This window comes from Athene noctua, chromosome 1, assembly GCF_965140245.1.
Source record: "Athene noctua chromosome 1, bAthNoc1.hap1.1, whole genome shotgun sequence".
Classification (NCBI taxonomy): Eukaryota; Metazoa; Chordata; class Aves; order Strigiformes; family Strigidae; genus Athene; species Athene noctua.
Window position 1 is genome coordinate 247,550,463 of NC_134037.1, and position 21,129 is coordinate 247,571,591.

Here is a 21,129-nt window from a genome sequence, read left to right on the forward strand (position 1 = left end):
CAGTATTCCAGGTGCAGCCTCACCAGTGCTGAGTACAGGGGTCAGATCCCTTCTCTAGTCCTGCTGCCCATGCTATTTTTGATACAAGCCAGGGTGCTACTGGCTTTCTTGGCCACCTGGGCACACTGCTGGCTCATACTCAGCTGGCTGTCAACCAACACCCCCAGGTCCTTTTCCACTGGACAGCTTTCCAGCTACTCCTCCCCAAGCCTGTAGCATTGCGGGGGGTTGTTGTGACCCAAATGCAGGACCCAGCACTGAGCCTTGTTGAACCTCATACAGACGGCCTCAGCTCACTGATCCAGCCTGTCCAGGTCCCTCTGTAGAACCTTCCTACCCTCAAGCAGATCAATGCTCCCACCCAACTTGGCATTATCTGCAAACTTGCATTGTATGAAAATTTACCAAGAGTGCACTCAATCCCCTTGTCCAGATCACTGATAAAGATATTGAACAGAAGTGGCCCCGATACTGGTCCCTGGGGAACACCACTTGTGATCAGCTGCCAACTGGATTTAACTCCATTCACCACCACTCTTTGGGCCCAGCCAGTTTTTTACCCAGCAAAGAGTACACACGTCCAAGCTGTGAGCAGCCAGTTTTTCCAGGAGAATGCTGCGGGAAACAGTGTAAAGGCTTTACTAAAGTCCAGGTAAACAACATCCACAGCCCTACTCTCATCCACTATGTGTGCCACCTTGTCATAGAAGATGATGAGGTTAGTCAAGCAGGACCTGTCTTTCATAAACCCATGCTGTCTGGGCCTGATCATCTGGTTGCCCTGTATATGCCACATAATGGCACTCAAGACGATCTGCTCCATAATATCCCCCAGCACCAAGGTCAGATTGACAGGCCTGTATTCCCTGGATCCTCTTTCCAGCTTTTCTTGTTGATGGGTGTCACATTTCATAGAATCATAGAATCATTCAGGTTGGAAAAGACCCTTGGGATCATTGAGTCCAACCGTCAGCCCTGCTCTATAAAGTTCTCCCATTTTCTAACCTCCAGTCAACTGGAATCTCCCCATTAGCCAGGACTGCTGATAAATGATGGCATCTGGCTTGGTGGGCACTTCCTCCAGCTCCCTCAGTACCCTTGGGTGGATCCCATCTGGCCCCATAGACCTGTGTGTGTCTAAGTGGGGTAGCAAGTCGCTAACAATTTCCTTTTGGATTATGAGCAGCTTCATTCTGCTCCCCATCCTTGTCTTCCAGCAGCTCAACTGGTCTTACTATTAAAGAAGACATTGAGTACCTCAGCCTTTTCCTCATCCTTTGTCACTGTTTCCTGCCACATCCAATAAAGGATAGAGATTCTCCTTAGCCACCCCTTTGTTGTTAATTTATTTATAGAGACATCTTTAATTGTCTTTTACAGTAGTAGCCAGATTATTTCTATTTGGGCTTTGGCCCTTCTAATTTTCTCCCTGTGTAACATCAAGACATCCTTGTAGTCCTCCTGAGTTGCCTGCCCCTTCTTACAAAGGTCATAAGCTTTGGTTTTTTTCCTCCTGAGATTCAGTCAAAGCTCTGTTCAGCCAGGCCAGTCGTCTTACTTGGCAGCCTGTCTTTCAGCACATGGGGACAGCCTGCTCCAGCACCTTTAAGATTTCCTTCTTGAAGAATGTCCAACCTTCCTGGACTCCTTTGCCCTTCAGGATAGCCTCCCAAGGGACTCTGTCAACCAGGCTTCTAAACAGGCCAAAGTCCGCCCTCCAGAAGTCCAAGGTGGAAGTTGTGCTGACTTCCCTCCTTACTTCTCCAAGAATCTCCAAGCATTTCATGATTGCTATGCCCAAGACAGCCTCCAACCATCACATCACCCACAAGTCCTCTCTGTTTGCAAACAACAGGTCCAGCATGGTGCCTTCCATAGCTGGCTCACTCACCAGCTGCATCAGGAAATTATGTTCCAGATGCTCCAGGAACCTTCTAGACTGTTTCCCCTCTGCTCTATTGTATTTCCAGTGGACATCTGATAAGTTGAAGTCCCTCACAAGAACAAGGGCTAGTGATCATGAGATATGGGGGTCAAACCAATCATACTAGACATATCCATTCACAAGGCCACAAGCACATCAGGGATGTGGTGAAAAGAAAGACCAACTCTTCCAATGAAAAGATGACCTGAAGATGCATTTAGGTAGATACTTATCTGTCTTTTTTTATTTATCAAGCTAACTGCCACCAAATACAAAAGCCTAGCAGCTAAACTGCCCAGAGTTCCTACCAGCCAGTCTGTCTAGGGCAGCAATCCAGAAACCAATGCAAAAAGCAAGAGCCCTGCTACAGTATATCTGCCCACACAAGTCTTATTATGTAGTATCCTTGTTCTGAAAAGCCTATACTATTTAATGAAAGATATGCACAGGACATTAATATTCGCCATTTATTCACTTAAGCAATAGAAAAATATTATAGTTGCAAAACAAAAAAAAAAATCTGTTACCTAAATAGTCACACCCCCCCCAAAAAAAAAAAAAAAAAAAAAAAAACCTTTGCAATTGTCAGAAAATGTGGAAAACTGTGCATCTTGATTTCTAACAGTTTTTAATGTATAGACAAGAAACTGATAACTAAAGTGTTGCTCCCACTGTGCAAGGATGCACAGCAGGTTTGTGCTGAAGAAGAGATGCTCAAATACAGGGGGAAGGGCTGGGAAAGCATTATTTTGAGAGAGGACAACTCTACTTAAGGGTGGAGCATAAAATATTTTGCATCTACATTCAAGTGTTAAGACAGTTGGATTTACGGAGAAGCAATCTCCAGAAGCTCTTTAAAGTACCTTTAGTTTATTATTATTTAAAACCAGTCTAAGAAGATAGGAAGGTCACTTGTTCAGACACTTGGTGGTTTTTGTTTGCTTTTATTTTTTGCTTTGTTTGTTTTACCCCTTGGTTTGGTAGTGGCATCTATGACAACTAAGAACTGAATCCAAGCATCCTAAAGACAGGAGAGCAACTAGTATGATAGTTTCTGTGCTGTCAGATTATTTTTTTTAAAAAAAAAAGTATGGGTAGTGAAAGAGGGTTTAGTACAAGTACAAATTCAATATTTCCCAATCCCCCACCACTTACAGAACGTCTGCTGGAAGTGAGTTAGTGTTGGTGCTTCTGGAGCAACATTGTAGAAATGGGTCTTCAGAGCTCCACTCACAAGCAGGTTGTACGCAAGGTCTGTTATGTTAATGCCCACGATAGCAAAAGAATAGCTGTAAGAAAAAGAAGTGGCAACATTTGTGCAGTTTGTCTTCTTTCACCACACTATAAGAAACAATGACGACACTGATACTGCAGATTCTGTGTGCTGCTGAGCTGTATTTATTCTCTCCTTCATAAGCTTCCAAGGTAGGGGGGTGCAAAACAAGAAAAAACATTTATCCTGCCTGCTTTGTACACTCTAATGGCAGCGTTTCCCTTGTGAAACATATGGTCACACTGAAAGCAGGAGTTTCATCACTATGCCAGCATTTTCAGTGGAGCAGCACAGATTCATTCCTGCAGAATAAGACCAAGCCCAGGCATCCCTGTGCTCACCTCTGACAAAGGGCAAGCACTCCACACAGTGACTGTGTCTGCAGGGTGATCCGTCGCTTGCTATTTTAACCCATCTGCCCCACTGGAATTTATTACCCACAGTTAGGGACATCAGGTTTCAACAATCAGTCCTATAAAGACATTCACGTGGTTAAAAAGCCTGTGAAAGAGATTCAGCTGAGTCATCTCCAATTTCTTCCTAACAGAAAACTACACAGGCCAGAAAACAGGCAAAAACCTAAATCAGCACGCTGGAAACAGAAAATCAGACCGATGAAGCAAACTCCTGTCCTGCTAAGAGATATCAACAAGGAAAGTATATTTAGGCACAACAGAACTCAGAAATTGGAAGTTATTTCTTAATTTGTGAGCCTGTTGCATAAAAGAACTTGACATTTCTGGCAGTGACTATTTCCCAAGAAAATATACAGTGTCCCACACTGACATTTAATGATAAAAGCAAATTTGTTCCATTATTTTTTTTTCCCCCTCCTCTAAACACAGCTGTCTTCTGTAGGTTGTCCTGGGTATTTTTTCAATTATCGCTATCAAGCGGATCAAAATACTTTTCTTTAACCTTTGATTTATTTTTTTGTCCTCCTGAAATATAAGTCCAGAAGTTTTCTGCAATGTGAGGTCTAACGGCAAGTTTCACAGAAAAATGAAATATGGGCATTAAAATGTTGTATTACAGATTTTCAGATACACTCAGAAGGAACAACCAGTTCCACACTCATGAATAATGCAGATAAACCAAACCCGCCGCTTAAGAAGAAAACACCTCACTACTATTTCTTCTCTATTATACTTTCCTGAAAGCACATCAGAACCTGGCTCTGATAGTAAGAAGTGAAACTTAATCACGTTATGTGTCAAGAAGAATTAAACAGATATTCAATCACTAAACTATTCATAGCATACAGAGAAAGCTTCTCCTTAATACAAAATCTGTGGGTTATTTTTTCAAAGTTCTTACTTCAAACTGTTTTTCCTGTAATCTTTGATCAAAATCAAGGCATGGTTAAGACAATACATGCTAGTATGTACACTGAAGTTTCCTTTAAAAAGGAATCAGTAAACACCTTTTTCCCCTCAAATATACATCATCATTGTTAACTGCTGTGTTTGTGGAAACTTTAAAAAGACTTTTAAACTTACCCGATGGCCTTATCAAACTTTTTTTTCTCCCATTCAGCTTTGCTAAATTGGCTGAGGGGAAAAAAAAAAAAAGTCATTCAGATATTGCCATGCATTACTAATCAATAAATATCTTCTTTGCATTTCTTTGACATTATAACATTGACTGAGCACAATATTTTACCTCCAACTGATATGGCTAATCACATTTAACTCTCTTCTGACCAAATGGATTAGTATAAAAAGACCTGAAAGGGGTAACTGGCTTTATAGCTTTGCTGATAAACTTGCTTCATCATTACAAAGTATGTGCCTATGTCAATGCTCTCAGTAAAAGCTGGTTATTTTCTACATTGACCACCAAGATGATCCACTTCAGTTAAGTCTGAGCTATACAAAAAGTTGAAAATATTACATTTCTTTTAACTAATGAAAGATAGTTTCAACCTTTTGTGTTTTCAAAGATATACATGACACTCATCACTGGAGATGATTCACCTGAGGCAGCAAACATGAAAAATACTCCTCGGACAGAAAGTTTTTATGTCCAGCCAAATTAGAAACCAGTCAACAGCCAAAAATAAGGAACAGTATTTCCTATTATTTGACACAATATTGCAGAGCTTTTCAAGGACACACAAGGTCTCTCCCTTCAAACAAAATTACAGAATCACAGCATTAGTTAGGAAGCAGATTGATTTTAGACTGAATTTCTGCTGTTCAACATTTTTATTTAAAAGAACTGTTTGATGCAACCAGTCAGCTGACATCCCACTAACCAGGTTTTAATCTATTCAAATGGAGCACATTTAGCAGAAATCATTGCCTGCAATCATCACCAGCTAAAAGCAGGCACAGAACCAACACTAACTGGTGGGCTACAACTTAGACATGCCTGTGGGAGTTTTGCCTTGCTAAAGCAGATGAGAGTTTACAAGCTTTAGATCCCAAATTCTAGACAGCTATGTGCAAGAGTTGTTCTTGGACTATACTTGAACTACAATAAATATATATTACACTAAATACAATCCCGTGAGCTTCACGTAAATATACTATTTAAAAATTGTTGCCATTAAGTGTTTAAGCTACTAATAGGTTCATACCCATCCTGACCTGAGTGTTACCAGGTGGCATGCATGAGGACAGAACTTCACCTCCTAAATGGCTTAGCATATAGGAATACATCAGTTTTCATTCATTCTCTAAAATCTTAGCCATCTTTGTAGGCTGTGGCATAACATCAGTTAAAAACCCCAAGCAAATAATAAAGGTGGTACATGTAGGATGTGGACAAGCAATATAGTTCAACAGATACAGAAATTATATTCATCATGATCACGCTGGAAACCAGCACAGCTGCTGAGCAACCACACCAAGAACACCACCACAGGCACCACCAGCAACATCTACCTTCTACTGAATGCTCTTTCAAGGAACAGAAATTGCTCATGCTCACATGGGACTTGTGACAAGACAGCCCTTGGTAATCAAACATGTAAATGAAGAACATTAATGTGTTCAAAGTGCTCTGTCACAGAATTATCATTGGAAACTCAACCACAAAATACTGAGGAGATGAAAAAATTCACAGGATTCAGATGTGGACCTGCTATATGGATATCTACCATTGCTGGCAGAAGAAAAAAGTATTTTAAGGCAACCGATTGCTATATAACTGGCTAAGAAGCATTCCTCTCTCCACTCCCCAATTATTATGGAATAAATCTCTTTTTCATAAATCATTCACAACACAGATTTTTTTGCCACTTGAAGGCACCTGATCTTTCAACAGTCAGGACAACAGACTAGCCAGATAAGACCCATCATTAGTCAAGGTAGAGTATGCGACTATAAATAAAGGGACTCTTCAAGTGTGCTAATAAGTCATTGGCCTAGACTACTTCTGATTATCAAGTCAGTCACAGCTGTTGTGACCCCTGCTTAGACTTTTTCCCCACAGGTGAAAAATCACACAAAATTTCTTTGTTAAGCCTGGTACTAAATAACTATAATACAGTGCTTTAGCTACATCAAGCAAGGTTGATTTCATTCTTTATACATAAACATGCTCAGATGTACCCAGTGTTGCACCATCAGCTACATTCGTATTAATTTTAGAGAAAGGAATATGGATCTCTTGGTGTTGCCACAAAGACTTTCAGTTTATAACACTCCAAATTGCACTATGGTTTGATCTTTATTTACATGTAGGGTCTCATAAAACTAAGAGAAAAGAAAAAAAAATACCTTAGTTCCTTCTTAGTGACTTCCCTTCATTATGTAAAGACAAAAGAATTAAAAGAAAGGTAAATAAAACCACAAAATCACTTGAAATTAGAAGTATAAGTGAAAACATTTAACACTAAGTTTAACTATTTCTAAGATTCAGCACACAAGTTCGCCTCTTGGACTTGATCAGTTTTCAGGATCAGTACTTAAAAAACAGATAGCATGTGGCAATACCCAAGCATATGCCCAACAAAAAGAAAAAAATACATCACCCTCCCCCAGACACCAGTCAGCACAGTGCGCTCTCATGTTATTTTTTCTGATCTCAAGCATTACCTGTACTTAGGCTGAAGAGAATCAGAGAGAACTTGCTGAGCTATCTCAGTGTCCCATTCAGCAAAATACCTGCAGATACATGTTTAGGATGAATTGTTAAAGAAACACAAAAAAAAAAAAAATCTTAAGTCATATTAAGCTGTCCATACACACCCTTTTAAAAGTTCACTACATGTTAAATTATACTCATACTGTGTAACACGTTAAATTCATTAAGCTACCACTCAGACCCCCAAAATGAAAGATTAAAGCAGTCTCAAGTTACAAGTGCAAACCTTTAAGTGCTTAGTGAATGTGTGTTACCAGAGTCCCCTTTCTACCCACCCTACAGAAAATCAGTTGCTTATTACTAGAGCCTGTTGGGTGCTGAGCTCAAGAGAAAGCAGTTCAAGCTTCTTGATCTGGCAGATTCATTAAGCAAGGTAAGAGTCATCACAGGAGACTGAGAAATTAAATATATGGTACTGAGAAACTAAATATATGGTACATATATAAATACATTCATCTCCAATGGATGTTCAAAGCCAGAATCAAGAATCCAGATCCTCAGATAACCTTTGTTAGACAATGATATACAGACAGTGGATGATTTATGTCCTTCAATCTGTAAAAGCAGAAACTATTTTTTTCTCCCTCATAGGGAGAAGTTATTTTACCAAATGTTTCTATAACAGGAAATAACAGACATTGATTGACTCTCAAATTACCAACCCCAGATATGGTACCAACACCTGGAGTGCATGATACAGAAGGAAAAGTGATATAAACTCTCTACCTAATTTTGAGTATCAACAGAAATTGAAGTAGTCCAACTACAGAAGTCTGCCATCAGTGGCTTCATTTGAAGTGTTTTGCCTAAGAATTTAGCATGAAATTCCCAAACAAGAAAGCTGAGCAGTAGCATGATGCTCCCACCTACCCACTTCCAGGGCATTTTGTTTGAGGAGATCTACATATTGGTGAAAATATACTTTAAGGTTTCTTTGTTATGGGAAGTGAGTCCTAACTTACTATATCACAGAGAAACTAAAGAAAGGGTTTAGCAAGCAGTATTACTGAGTTGAATTAGGAATACCTAAAGAAAGGAGACCCCTTTGCAAAGAGAACACACACCCCCCCACCCCCCAAACTGGGCTAGCAAATACATTCAGATTTTTTATATGAAGTCCCTAACACTTTTATAAATTATTCTCACAGACTTGCTAAGAATCTTCAAGTAATGCTGTTTTTCATTACTTCAGGCACACATAAACCCATTTACAGAGGAACATACTTACACCAAGTTATATAAGCCCAGGAGACCCATGCCTCTAAAGTCTGTTTTAGGATCGTCACCTTGGAAACCAATTTCGCACCACTGCTTCGAAATCCGAGCTTTCAGTGGTGAATTGGGCTTCAAGCACTTCCACAGCTAGGAAGATTACAGGGAAAACATAATTAAACTTCCACATATTAGTATGGTTTTCTTTTTAAACCAAGCTAAGTTCTGACGTAGCATCACTGCATTGCTATCCCAGCAATCCAAACATCAAATCAAATTAAATTCCTGGAAGTGAGGGGAAATCCTAAACCAGTCAAGAACTGCAGATGTTTCAGCTCTGCAAGGCCTTCTGACCTTAGCAGCTGCTGTAATATCTCACACAAGGACTTGTTTCATTCACATTTTGTGCATCAAACTAGTGTCGGCCTCCATGAGCACAAAGATAGGAATGGGCTGGAATTTGGTGTAAATCACTGACAGAGTGGCAGGCAATCAGCCCTCAGGTCCCTGCGACTCTGCAGCAATCTTTTCTCCAGCATCTTTTGCAAGTCTCTGGAAGGGTTATAAATCAAGAGTGCTGACCTGGCTACCACAGTACTGAAAAGCAAATCAGAGAACATCAAAAAAAAAAAAAAATCCATACAAGAATAGCATGTGCCACCTTCATATATAACCAAGGGGTGAATCATTCATTGATCTCACATAAAAAAAAAGGACAAAGAGATTTAACAAGCCAGATCCTCAGCTAGAATAAATCCACTTAGCTGCACTGGCCCAGTGACTTTAGGGCCTAAATATCACGTTGCTAGGCACCTAAAAGCAGCCTAAATTGACATGTCTGACAAATACATACCTTTCTGCACACCTCATGTGCCATATCAAACTCACCCTTTTCAAAGTGTATTAAGAAATCATGTGTTCTCCAGAAACCATGAGTTGGTGAGCAGGGTCTCAAGAAATGTACTTAGACAAAGCCTACCGAAGGGGAAGAGCTGTACGCACATGAATTTTAGCAATACTAACCGCGTTTAAAATGAAGTGCCTTAGGAAGGTTAAAATTTTAATGATTTCATTTTGTAATGACTGCATAAAGCATCATTGTTTAAATCATATTTGCCACCTTACTCATCCATCAACAGTAAATACAGCATTATTCATTAGTTCAATCACATTAACTTAATCTTTCTCTCATTCATAAAGTGCCTTCCTGGTAAACATGAATAAATGGCAGACATTAGGAACCTGAATTACCTATTGCAGAGATCACTTAGCAGAATACCTAGAAGGAATGAAAATCAACTATCCTACTCTTCCCCAGTGTGGGTTGGAAACCAAATTAAACCCTTGGACATATTTCCATTTGACATGAGAATTCACAAAAGCAAAACGCCTGCTGCAAACAAGTGCTAATACACAGGTTACACTGGAGGCAGATGGTGAAACTGATACTTTCTTCAACATTACAAATTTACAGAATAAACTCCACTGTTTAATCTCCCCTCAGACAAGTGCTTGGCTTCCCTTCTGTTTTTACTCTCATGCAGTTATGTTTTTCAAGCACTTGCATGACTACACATCATTGCTGACATGATTCTCAGGAGCATCTCAGAATCAGGACCTTGCTCTCACAGGCTGGGTGGCCAAGAAGGAGACCACAGCCAGTTCTTTGGTGCTTCTCACCTGTGATCCCATCCTCTGATCCAACTTCTTGCACTCTGGGCAGTATAGATGCCCAATGTATCTGGGAACGTTTTCCTGGTGTCAAAGGCCCTCATTAAACCTGCAGCCAGGTACCCAGTATTTTCAGGGGCCAACACTGTAGGCTGGCACCTGGATTGCCCACCTCCAAGACAAAGGCTTCTGCTCTGGGTAAATCTGTGTGACCTTTTAGTTAAAACCCACACCAGTTAAAAATCCCCAGAAATTTGCACATTTGACTGCACAGGGGCAGGACTTGAGCAGGAATCCACCTGATCCATTCTACCTGGTGGCTAGAGCACTCCAAGAGGAAGCTCTGGATTTTGACTCCTTCTGAGCAAGACTCCCACCTCCCAGCAAGGAGCCAACCTTAAAGACAGCTTTCCTGACACCTACAGGAACTCTTTCACCATTTGATGCGGTTTTTTTAGAAATACTTACTTGCATTGGTAAGTGCTTATATAAGATACATACTGAGATTTTTGGAATTACCTGGAAGCCCAAGTAACTAAGGTAAGCTTCCCAGAACCTCCCACTGTAACTTCTGTAAAGCACCACGCTTCAAGCTAGAGTGTGGAAGACAGTTTCATCCTCCCATAAGGAGGATCCCAGCCGAAGTCAGATGGAGACAGAAGCACATGTGGTTTGTGTTTTCAATATTTTTGTTCAAAAAATAATTAAGAATACCTGAAGCATGTGGTATGCTTTTATAAGACCTCTAAAATTCTGTAACAAGACATTCTGATTGTAGATAAACTCATTATCACTATTCTTTGTTTCTTGCCATTTCTCTGAAGCATCTCTCACTAGCTACAGTCAGAAACACGATCAGAAAGAATTCTGGGACTTGCTGTTAGACTATTTTCCACCCCCTTCAGTCTCTCCTCAACTCCTTTCTAATGTAAGGGCTCTCCAGCTCTTCCTCTGCTTATGGCTTCAAGATCATGTTCCTGAAAAAATATTTTTATTATCTGCTCCAGTGCAAGGCTTACCTGAAAACATGAAGTAAGTAAAACCCAACTGGTATGGTTTTCATCACTGCATGTATTATCTAAAGAATGGTTTCATTTTATTTTCGTTTGAAAATATAGTCGGTAAATATAAATGTGTAAGTCATCTCCCACTCTTCAATCCCACACAATGAAAGCTAGAGGTTTGTCATTGGGATACACAGACAATGTCTTCAAAAATAGAAGAAATGGAAGAAAAAAAAGTTAATTCTGGTTAAGAGAGAAAAATACGCTTCTCAAGCTGAAGAAAGGTGCACTGAAGTAGGACAATGGGCTATTTTTTCAGAGCTCATAGTGTAGAGCTGTTATCTACAGTAAGAGTTGGGTATCCAGTGCCTAGATATAGTCAATCAAGAGATACAGATTCATCAAGCAGGGATGAACTGCTTGCTTGGCGGGTGTTACACCCAAACCAGATTAATATGCCGTATAGCCTTGTTTTAGAACGGGTACACAATAGAGGAAGGTGACCATACCTCTACATGTTTGAAAAATGTTTATAAACTAGGCCATTTGGAGCTGACATGAATAAAGGATGCCCTCTAACTACCTCTTAAACACTTACCTTCAGAAGCATTTCCTCATGTTGCGGATTGTCTGAATCATACGGCTCTCTACGCAGCTTTTCAACCTCTGCAATCAGATTTCTGTACCCCACAATCTGCAGCAGGCATGCCTGAAGAGATACTCCCAACCTGAGGAGGGGTGGGGAAAGCACCAACATAATCCAACTTAATCATATGTAGCCATGAAACAACACTACCACATACATACCAGTTTAATTCACATGAGAAATATTACAGCAGTGAATTGATAGTCTAACACTTTAATGACAACGGGACAGTTTCCAAAAGATCAATATTACACTAAACAAGGTCTTGTTAAATGCATAGCCGTATTTAGTGCCTTCCTTAGATTATAACATCTGGGATTTTTTTTAAAACTTTGACAAGTGAATTTTCACATTGAAATCTCATTCTAACTATTTGAAAAACCCTGTTTGTTCAGGGTTTTGTTTTTTACATGCTTCACATGCTATGCCCCACGGTTTTACAGAAAGGCTGCATTTCAAAGCTGAAAAGACTGACAAGACTGCTTGTAGTGTGTCACTGAACCACAGCCATAATGTTTTTACTACTATACAAACTCAGAGAGTTTAGAGCAGAACAGCACAGGCAGTGGCAAAGCAGAGCAATTTTATGTTAAAAAACCCACATATTTTTAAGTTCCAAGTTGCACATCATACACAAAGCAAGTCACGTTTGCGCTTCATCTAAAGCCAGTCAAATGCTCTGTGAAATGTTACTCATGGGGGAATGGTGGATGGGTGAAATTAGTTTCACCACTCTCGTTTTCATTAAGTTTTTGCTCTCATTCTTGCCAAACAGACGATATGGGTGAGCTGCTGGTGCCCCACATCTCCTCCCTGCCATCCCTGTGCTGCCAGTGGCCAGGAGCAACTTCAGAACACAGGAGTAACCTGCCTAGAGTTGCACACCCACTGCCCTCAGTTCCATGTGTTCCACCAGATGGAAGCAAGTCCAAAATGGGGAGTATTTAATGGACTGCTTCCATAGTTAGTGCAAACTGCATGTGTTACCACCTGGATATTCAACCTACTTACTCCCATTGCTAATTATACACACATCTCAGAGTCATTAATAAAGAGAAGTTACTGTGAGCCTCCTCCTCTTCAGGTCGTGGCAGCCCACAGCCTTCAAGAACAGCTCAGTGCAAACAGTCCTGTGATGCTCTGCACTACATTAACAAAAGTGACCACATACAGATTTGCGGAAACACATACAGCATGACACACATCCCCTTGTCCTTACCCCAGGAGATTTCAAGTCTCTACTGTGTAAGAGAAGGACAGAGTTTCTGAGAAAGACCGTCTGGATGCAGGTTTTTTTATGTCCAATATTAGGCTAGCCAATGGATTTTCCTTAATCCTAAAGAAATGACTGACTTGCTTTTGCTGAAATTTGTCCAGAAAATCTTCAGTATAAAATAAATAGCTCACATGTAAAACTTCAGTGCAGATGCTTAAAGTTTTACAGAACTATGATTAATTTAAGGTGCAATTCAGTGGCAGGGTGTGTTTCTATCTATGTGACACTACCTTGCACATCTCAGGTCCCCACATTCCTCACTTTTGAAAAGATATTTCACCAAACTGAGGAGGAGCATGAGGGGGGATGGGATGGGAAAGTAAGACTCAGTTCTATAAAATGTTGAGTGCAAGGGTTCTAGACTAAAAACAATTAAGTATTTTTCCATGCTAAGCATATGAACATCACCTGGATTAAACAAAACATAGTTCAGTTTGGGTTTTTGTTTGTGGGTTTTTTAATATTAGGACTAGATCACTCAAAATGTAATTTAAGGTCTGGGGGCTTGATTCAAGCAAGCAGAAATCATTTTCACTTCTTCTCTCTCTCTTCTGGAAGACAGCATTTGTTCAGAGGCCAAAGGCAATGCCATGAGGAGAATCAGATGGTGATCTCTGGTGTCGCACAACATACTATTTCAATTAATTGCTTATTTTTTCTTGGAATTATTCCACTCAGTTACCTAAGGGTCCAACACTAAGAAGTGAGTATTTGAATCAGCCCGATTGCTAACACTGCAGTTACTGATGTCCACAGGCCAGGATCTGAGCTGTGCACATTTACATCCTGCAGTTTTCCCTCATGTCACCTTCACTAATTTTGCCATTGCTGATTTTTTTTTTTTCCCTGAATTTCTGCTATCAGCATCCTGTGCAATACAAGACTGCCAGAGTTGTGACACCCTCCTCAGATGGGCAGCCTCAGTGAGGCCTTGCATCCACTTGAAGCAGCTGCTTTCTTATCATCCTCCCTTTTGGAGGTAATGTGGGCAAGGTCCTGTGAAGAGACACCCTTGGAAAAGCTCTGGTCCCACTCCCATAAAAATTTCACAGGGCTTCTCGTCTACGAGAATGACATGTTATCTTTGTTTGGTTTCTCTCACTTTCTTCCCTTCTTTAATGGCTGGGTTGCCATTTTTTCAATCCAGGTAGACAGTGGTCATGCCTACAGTTGTCTCTCTAACTTGAGACACCCAGTGTACTCTATTTCCTTCATGATCAGTGAAGCCTCATTTTAAGACTACCCAGTTACTATTCTTTTTGCTGGGGGGTAGGGTTGGGGTGTCATTCCTGTAATGAGACAAAAAAAAAAAATTTAGAGTTTTCCAACTGAGCCTTTGGGTTTTGTTGTTGCAGCAAGACCTTGGGATCACCTCACCTGTTTATGCTGCTGACCACTTCAAGAAAAGTAGCTATCAATTTATGGATGCCCATTTTGGATTATGTACATCGACTTCAAGACTGGGAAGTGAAGTGAACATCTGACTGATCACCTGAATAATACAACCCTCAATATTTCTCTCACTGATTTCTGACCTAGACCATCTTGTGCCTTAAGCTAGGGGTTGAGAGGTAAGGCAATCACAAAAGCATTATCACTTACTCTTGAAATACACACTTGTAAATTTAATGGTTTGTTGTCAATCTCTTCTTACCACTAAAATCTTGCAGCAGTACAAAAATATCAGCTGTTGTATCATTAAAACTTGCGTTTGGATAATTAAAGGCAGTTTTAAAATGTAAACCAGTATACTGTTTATATCACTTGCAACAGGATGATTTCTTCGCTACTCAAATGACCACATACAGCCTTGCTAAGAAGCCATCACACTCACTGTCAGGACCACCTGCCTTGGTGGTATTTTATCCCTGGGGAAGTGGCCCCCATAAATCAATGCATCAACAATATACTAAGACAGCATGATTCAGGAAGCAGCTAGATGGAGAGACTTAGGACTTGCCTATTACAGTCACCATAAAAGATCATTCATTTTTCCATCAGCTTTTTGACAGCAAAGCTTAAACTGGAGTTTTATGCTGAGAGACAGAATTAATCTTCAAATTGTGTGCCACAATAGCTACAGAGAACCACTTCTCCATGGACCTAGACACTGAAGAAATCTAATTCTTATTTGTTTTGTAAGGAAACCATGAACTTACTGTGGATTTATATCTGGATTAATCCTTTTCAGCTCCATGATGTCATCTACTGTTTTTTCAATAGCATCAGGGTGAACGCTTACTGAAGTTTGCAGCCGCTAAAAAGAGGTTTTAAACACATTAATTCTTATAGAACCTATTATTCAATAGAAATTAACAATGGTAAATTTGATACCCAAAAGCTTCTAGGTTAAACACCCAGGAGACCCAACTCAATATATATATATATATATATATATATACACACACACCTTTCCAGTCTATTCAACCCTACCGACTAGTTTCAGAGCACTAGCCCTATAAGGACTCTAGTCACTTCACCACGCCCTTGTAGTCAGTCGCATTTCTGTGGTGGCTGCCAGTGAAGATGATCTGCACTGAGGCCTTTGATCAAGAAGCAGCTTCAGATGATCTGCCTAAGTACACTGGAATTGCTAGCCTTCATTTAACATCCCCTATCCCAATATGCTGCAGCAACACAACAAAATATTTTTCCTTTCTCTTGCAGAATTCAAAAATCAACATGATTTCAAAAAAACTTAAGAGGTTGAACTTCCTGGTGCTTTGTCTCAAAATTACACAATAGTTTAAAAGCAAGCTTTTAAATAAGATTCTGCCTTTCTGTTTGTGCTAGAAGTATATTTGGAAGCACTATGCTGAACTATGAGCTATGTGACATTGTTTTTGCTAATGCTGAGGTAAGCTTTTCAACATCACTGATTGCTATGCCAAGGAGAAATGAATGGCTGAATTATGCTATTTAACATACACACAAATGCTTTTTAAGAAGAAATTAGGTTAGCACAACCAGTGCTGCAGTGAAAGGATGAAGTGACAGAGGCTATTCTCCATTAATATATTTAAAAGGAAAGAATAGAACAAAGTTGTCTTGACTATGTAGATAGCTACTACTTCCTTCAGCCTCTTTTATCCCTGCTTTCCGGACCAAAAAAAAAAAAAATAGAGAGGTGTAAAGTGTGTAAGTGACTGACTACAGATTACAGAAATTCTAAAACAGGATGAGGAATCAAGCCAAGAAACCCCAAATTACAACACATCACCCTTGTCATACCCACCATGTCCTGTTGCTCCCTTCGTTCCATCAGTGCCACAACATGTCTGTCCCCGGAGCACAAGACACCCTCCCTGACTTTGCAAGATCATCTGCTATTGCAGACACAAGACACTCTTCAGTAGAAGATGGTTTTAATGTAAAATCATACCAAACCTTAAAGTGATTTTTTTGGGTGAGCAAACGGCAAACTGAAGAAACCAATGGCACGGGACACAATAGAAAAGGTGAATATTGAGGTGTTTCACTCACCTTACTTTTTGAGCCTTTCAGCGATGCCTCTGTAAGAGAACAGCATTTGAAACCATCATATCAGACAAGCTAAGTCTATATTGGATTCATTTAACAGTTTATTTATTTAGAAGAATGAAGTCATACTATTTTTAGCACATGCATAAAGGTACAAAGGCATGCAGAACTAAGTATTTTGCAGTTACCTATTTTCATAGTTCTGGCAGCTCCAGGTTTGGTATTATAACAGATCCTTTGCAATTCACATTGACCTGTTAGTTTCCTGACCACGAATTTCAGGCAGCGCCACAAGCATTTGCAGTAGAAGTACAGGCATACCTGGACAAACATCCTGGCAAAAGAAGAAGCCTGAAAATAAGAGTCTTGAGCAGAGTTTGTTTCAACAAGGTACTTCTTCACCCCAAATTCCCATTGCCTAAGGCCACCTTTAAAGCAAAAGCAGCATTCACACTGCAAACGTTTATCCTGATAAGTGCTAAATCATGCTTTTTAGTCTTAGTCAAAAACAAAAAATACCCCAAACAAACCACACACAAAACACCTGAACTGGAAGCACAGAATAAGTCAACTCCATTGTTCTCAAGAGTATTTCTAAAAAACTCTGTCCCTTTGAAATAAAAGGCCATATAATTCCTACTAATGCTTTGGGGAAACAGGACTACAAGAGAAGACCGCACAGCTCACCGTGTTATCATGGCTGCTGAGGATTCAGGGAGCCACTACAACCTGGCCTTAGCTTTGCCTCTTCATCCAGCTGCTCCAAGTAGAGTGGCTGGTTATCCTGACAAACGTAAATCACCACTCATATCAGGTCCCTACAAGCAAAGAGTGACAAGGAAACCAAAGCTTCCCCTGCCTTCAGGAGAGAAGGTGTTTAAGAACCCATCCTGAGGACTGGCAGTTCTTGCCCGTATCAGCTGTTACACAGCACTGATTCTGTTGCCATTTTTCAAGGTACAAAACTGACAGTAAGCCATTAGTTAGATACTGTATCCAGTTTTGAGCCCCAGCAGTACAGGACAGACTTTGACAAACTATGGATTTCAGAGGAAGCCCCCGAGACAGTAGGGCTGGAGCACAGACCCTGCAAGGAGAGGCTGGGAGAGCTGAGCTTGTTCAGCCTGAAGCAGAGAATTTCAGGAGGACCTAACAGCAGCCCACAGTGCCTGTGGGAAGATCATGGAGGAGACAGAGCCAGGCTCTTCACAGGGGTGCAGGGCAGGAAGGCAAGGGACAACAGTCATAAGCTGAAACATAAGAGGCTCAATGTGGATATAAGGAGAAGCTTTTTCCCCCACGAGGGCAGGCCAGTAGTGGCACAGGTTATCCAGAGAGGCTGTGCAGTCTCCTTCCTCATGAGATTTTTAAGCCCTGGTGGGACGAAGCCCTGAGCAGCCGAGTCTGACCTCAGAGCTGACCTACTGTGAGAAGGAGGTTGGACCGTAAACTTACTGAGGTCCCTTCCAGCATGAACTATCCTGTGATCTTATGAAATCCTGAAAGAGGCTGCATAAATGAGAAAAGCTCTATTTTAAAGTTTGTTAGCAATTCAGCTGCTACCAAAGCCCACATACTGCTACCACAATTACATAACACACCCCAAAAACAGATTTCATGGGCTACAACATATTTGAACACTTTAGCTTTAGTGTTTCTATGGCTATGAAGGCACAGATCCTGCCATGTCAACCCCTGTGGGGTGCACCAGGACTTGAGGGGGTGGGAGGGAAATCCACCCAGGATCCTTGGGTTCAGGAGCACATCTCAGAAAAGGGAGCTTGCAAAGACCTGACAATGGGAACACTGCCGTCTGGACATGGTCCTGGGCAACTGGCTCTAGGTGGCCCTGCTTAAGCAGGAGGGTTGAACTAGATGACCTCCAGCGGTCCCTTCCAACCTCAACCTCTCTTTGATTATGTTTTAAGATTGTATTATGCAAAACCAACAATGCAGCTTTGATATGCTAGCTTGTATATCATAGCTTGGTCAAAAATAATTCAGTCCATTATGTTCTAAGCCTGTGTGCATGCGTATTCATTGTTAGCCCATTATTTCCTCCATGTACTGTTGATACTTTCAGGGGACAGTTACTTGTTAGGAGACTGTATCATCCTTTTCAATGGAGTACAGTGTTTATTCTGAAATACTGAAGTATTCCAGATCCTCAAAATCAGTTATAGGTTTAATAAGGCTTGAAGAGCTCCACCACTTTCTGAAAACATCCTAGAGGGCATGGTCTCGAAGGACATTCAGAGAAGGGAAGATAAAAGTTAACTCACGTTAAATTCCACACAGAAGTTTAAGCTGCTTTATGTTCACTTTAGCTTAATCCCCTTTGAAGAAGGATTAAGCTAAGGGAACTAAAACCATTTTATGTCTAAATAGAGAGCATCCACACAAGTATTTAACATACTTTAAAAGCATCCACTTTATCTTCACACTTTTAGTTAATTCACTTAACACTCCCAAACGCCTGCCTGCAGACAACCCCGTTGTCTTTATGCAACGGGAAGCCTCTATTTTAGATATGAAGTGAAATCTGAAGAATGAGGAATCACTCCCACACGGGAATCAAGTTTTAGACAAGAAAAAAAGTTTCAGTTGCTGAAACTGAAATATTTGGGTGTCATCCCCCCCACCACAGAAGATGTGCCAGCGCACGCTACTGTGAGGAGTTCAAATGTGCTTCACAGCAGGTTATCACCTTCAGTATTATGAACAAGACCAGTTACCAGGAGGCAAGACCCTCACCAGCCAAGCACCCATTCTTTAAGTTTGCAACAGTCAGAAGTGTAAGTCAGTTAAAGAGTCAAATCTCATATAAAGTCAACTAATGCCTTCAACTGCAACCTTTAATAGTGGCTTGAAAAAACCCCACAAACTAACATTGGCCATTTTGGTTTTCCAGCAGACATTTGATAATCAACCTTCACAGATTTGGCTAGTCCACCAGCCCTGATGAATCCAAACACAACCTATACCCATCCCTCAGCATCCTCAGCACACCTCAGCTCTGTAATCAGGCTGAAGGTCCAAAGAAATTAATGCAAGAGATTAATGCCAAACTGAAAGTTGGAGTGAGGTAAAACAAAGTTCTGGATTTTCACGCATTTGTAGGAAAAATTGCTCTCTTTTGGGTGGCTTTGTTTCCAAAAGTTAGGGCTCTAATAGAGCAACTCACTGCCCAGAGCACTCATTTAGATGAAAGAAGGGAGGAAAGACCCACTTAACTTCATGTCAACAGCCCATGTAAGATTTCCTTCTGATGAGCAAGATAACTCCCATAAAAACCCCATGTTCTTTAAGAAAGTTCATGCCTACACTTATTTGCCTCCAGGGCTGAAACATCACAACCCATTTCATTACTCAAAACCTCATTTCTTAATGCAACCTGATCTAGCGGAAGGTGTCCCTGCCTATGGCAGGGGGATTGAAACTAGATGATCTTTAGGTCCCTTCCAACCCAAATCATTTTACGATTTCCTATGATCATGTGATGTGGCTAAGGTTTGAGGAGGGGGCGAAGGTGTTAGATGCTTTTGAATTATATGTTGCTGCCTTTAGACTCAACGACAGATTTTCAAATCAAAGGAAAAACTCTAAATGAGATAAAGCTGTGACCACATGGTCACAACCACCTTCCCCACTAAAGTTTTGCTTTGCCTGAGGTTTGCACAAAGATTAACTAATAAAAAGACACCTGCTAAAAACATGTCATTACAGCACACAAACACTACACCTGTGATTCACTAAAATATACTTAGCAGCTATTACTAATAAAGCAAACAAACACTAGTTTTGACTAGGTAGCTTATAGAAGAAAGTTAGCCTTCGTGTATACCTTCAGTTTTCTACTACTCATCCGTCTCAAGCTTACAACAGTTGAAATCTTCCATTTGTGACATGAACAGCACAAAAAGAAAAACAAGTTTGTTTTCAAAGGGTTGTTCTTTATAAAAGGGAATTCTTGCTTGCAGAAGTCCTGTAATAAAAGCACACTAGTGATTAAATAAGACAAGTTTTATGTTAGCTGTTCTGCACTTCAGTTAATGTAAGAAAAGTGGAGACACTGTCAGCTACAAAACAAGACAGCGTATCATGAACCCACACAGAAGTGCAGCATGAGCCACATGTCTGACTACAGCACTGTGGCATTAACTTCCAGTTTGAAAGTCCAATTTCAAACCTCCTGTCCACTCAATCTCTTCTGTGTTTTTGGTTTTTCTCCTTCTTGCCTTTGCAGGTTTTCTCAGAACATAAACCAGTGTGCTTCACCAGCAGTTTGTGTAGTCATGTACAGCAATACTTCAGACACAGGTGAGCTTTAAGAATGAAAGTATTGCAGAATTGAAGGTGTTCCTCAGACTTGCACTCTAATCTTCCCCATCCCAGTACAAGCTCCTTCTCTTCCCATATTACATGCAGCTGTACAGACCTACAGAGTTGTGTTCATACGCGCAAAGTCCATTACAAGAGTTCATATGAATATTTGTTCAGGTAAAACAAATTAAAAACTGCATAATAAGATGCTGATGTGCACAAGCCCAA

At 40.5% G+C, this 21,129-nt stretch overlaps 1 protein-coding gene across 10 annotated transcripts in view; it reads right to left on the minus strand.

Annotated features, from left to right (window-relative positions):
• Positions 1-21,129, minus strand: part of ELMOD1 (ELMO domain containing 1) — a 48,400-nt gene that overhangs the window by 3,964 nt on the left and 23,307 nt on the right. For 5 of the 10 annotated variants that reach the window (XM_074916117.1, XM_074916108.1, XM_074916135.1 and 2 more), the window contains exons 3-11: positions 16,767-16,912; positions 16,582-16,610; positions 15,258-15,355; positions 11,775-11,904; positions 8,518-8,651; positions 7,241-7,309; positions 6,923-6,946; positions 4,697-4,747; positions 3,080-3,213 (exon numbers count right to left, since the gene is read on the minus strand). In XM_074916117.1, coding sequence (XP_074772218.1) covers positions 3,080-3,213; positions 4,697-4,747; positions 6,923-6,946; positions 7,241-7,309; positions 8,518-8,651; positions 11,775-11,904; positions 15,258-15,355; positions 16,582-16,610; positions 16,767-16,912 — 815 coding nt within the window. Of the gene's footprint in view, positions 1-3,079; positions 3,214-4,696; positions 4,748-6,922; positions 6,947-7,240; positions 7,310-8,517; positions 8,652-11,774; positions 11,905-15,257; positions 15,356-16,581; positions 16,611-16,766; positions 16,930-20,422; positions 20,564-21,129 lie in introns of all 10 variants that reach the window. The other 5 variants (XM_074916152.1, XM_074916169.1, XM_074916160.1 and 2 more) reach the window with 4 other exon arrangements.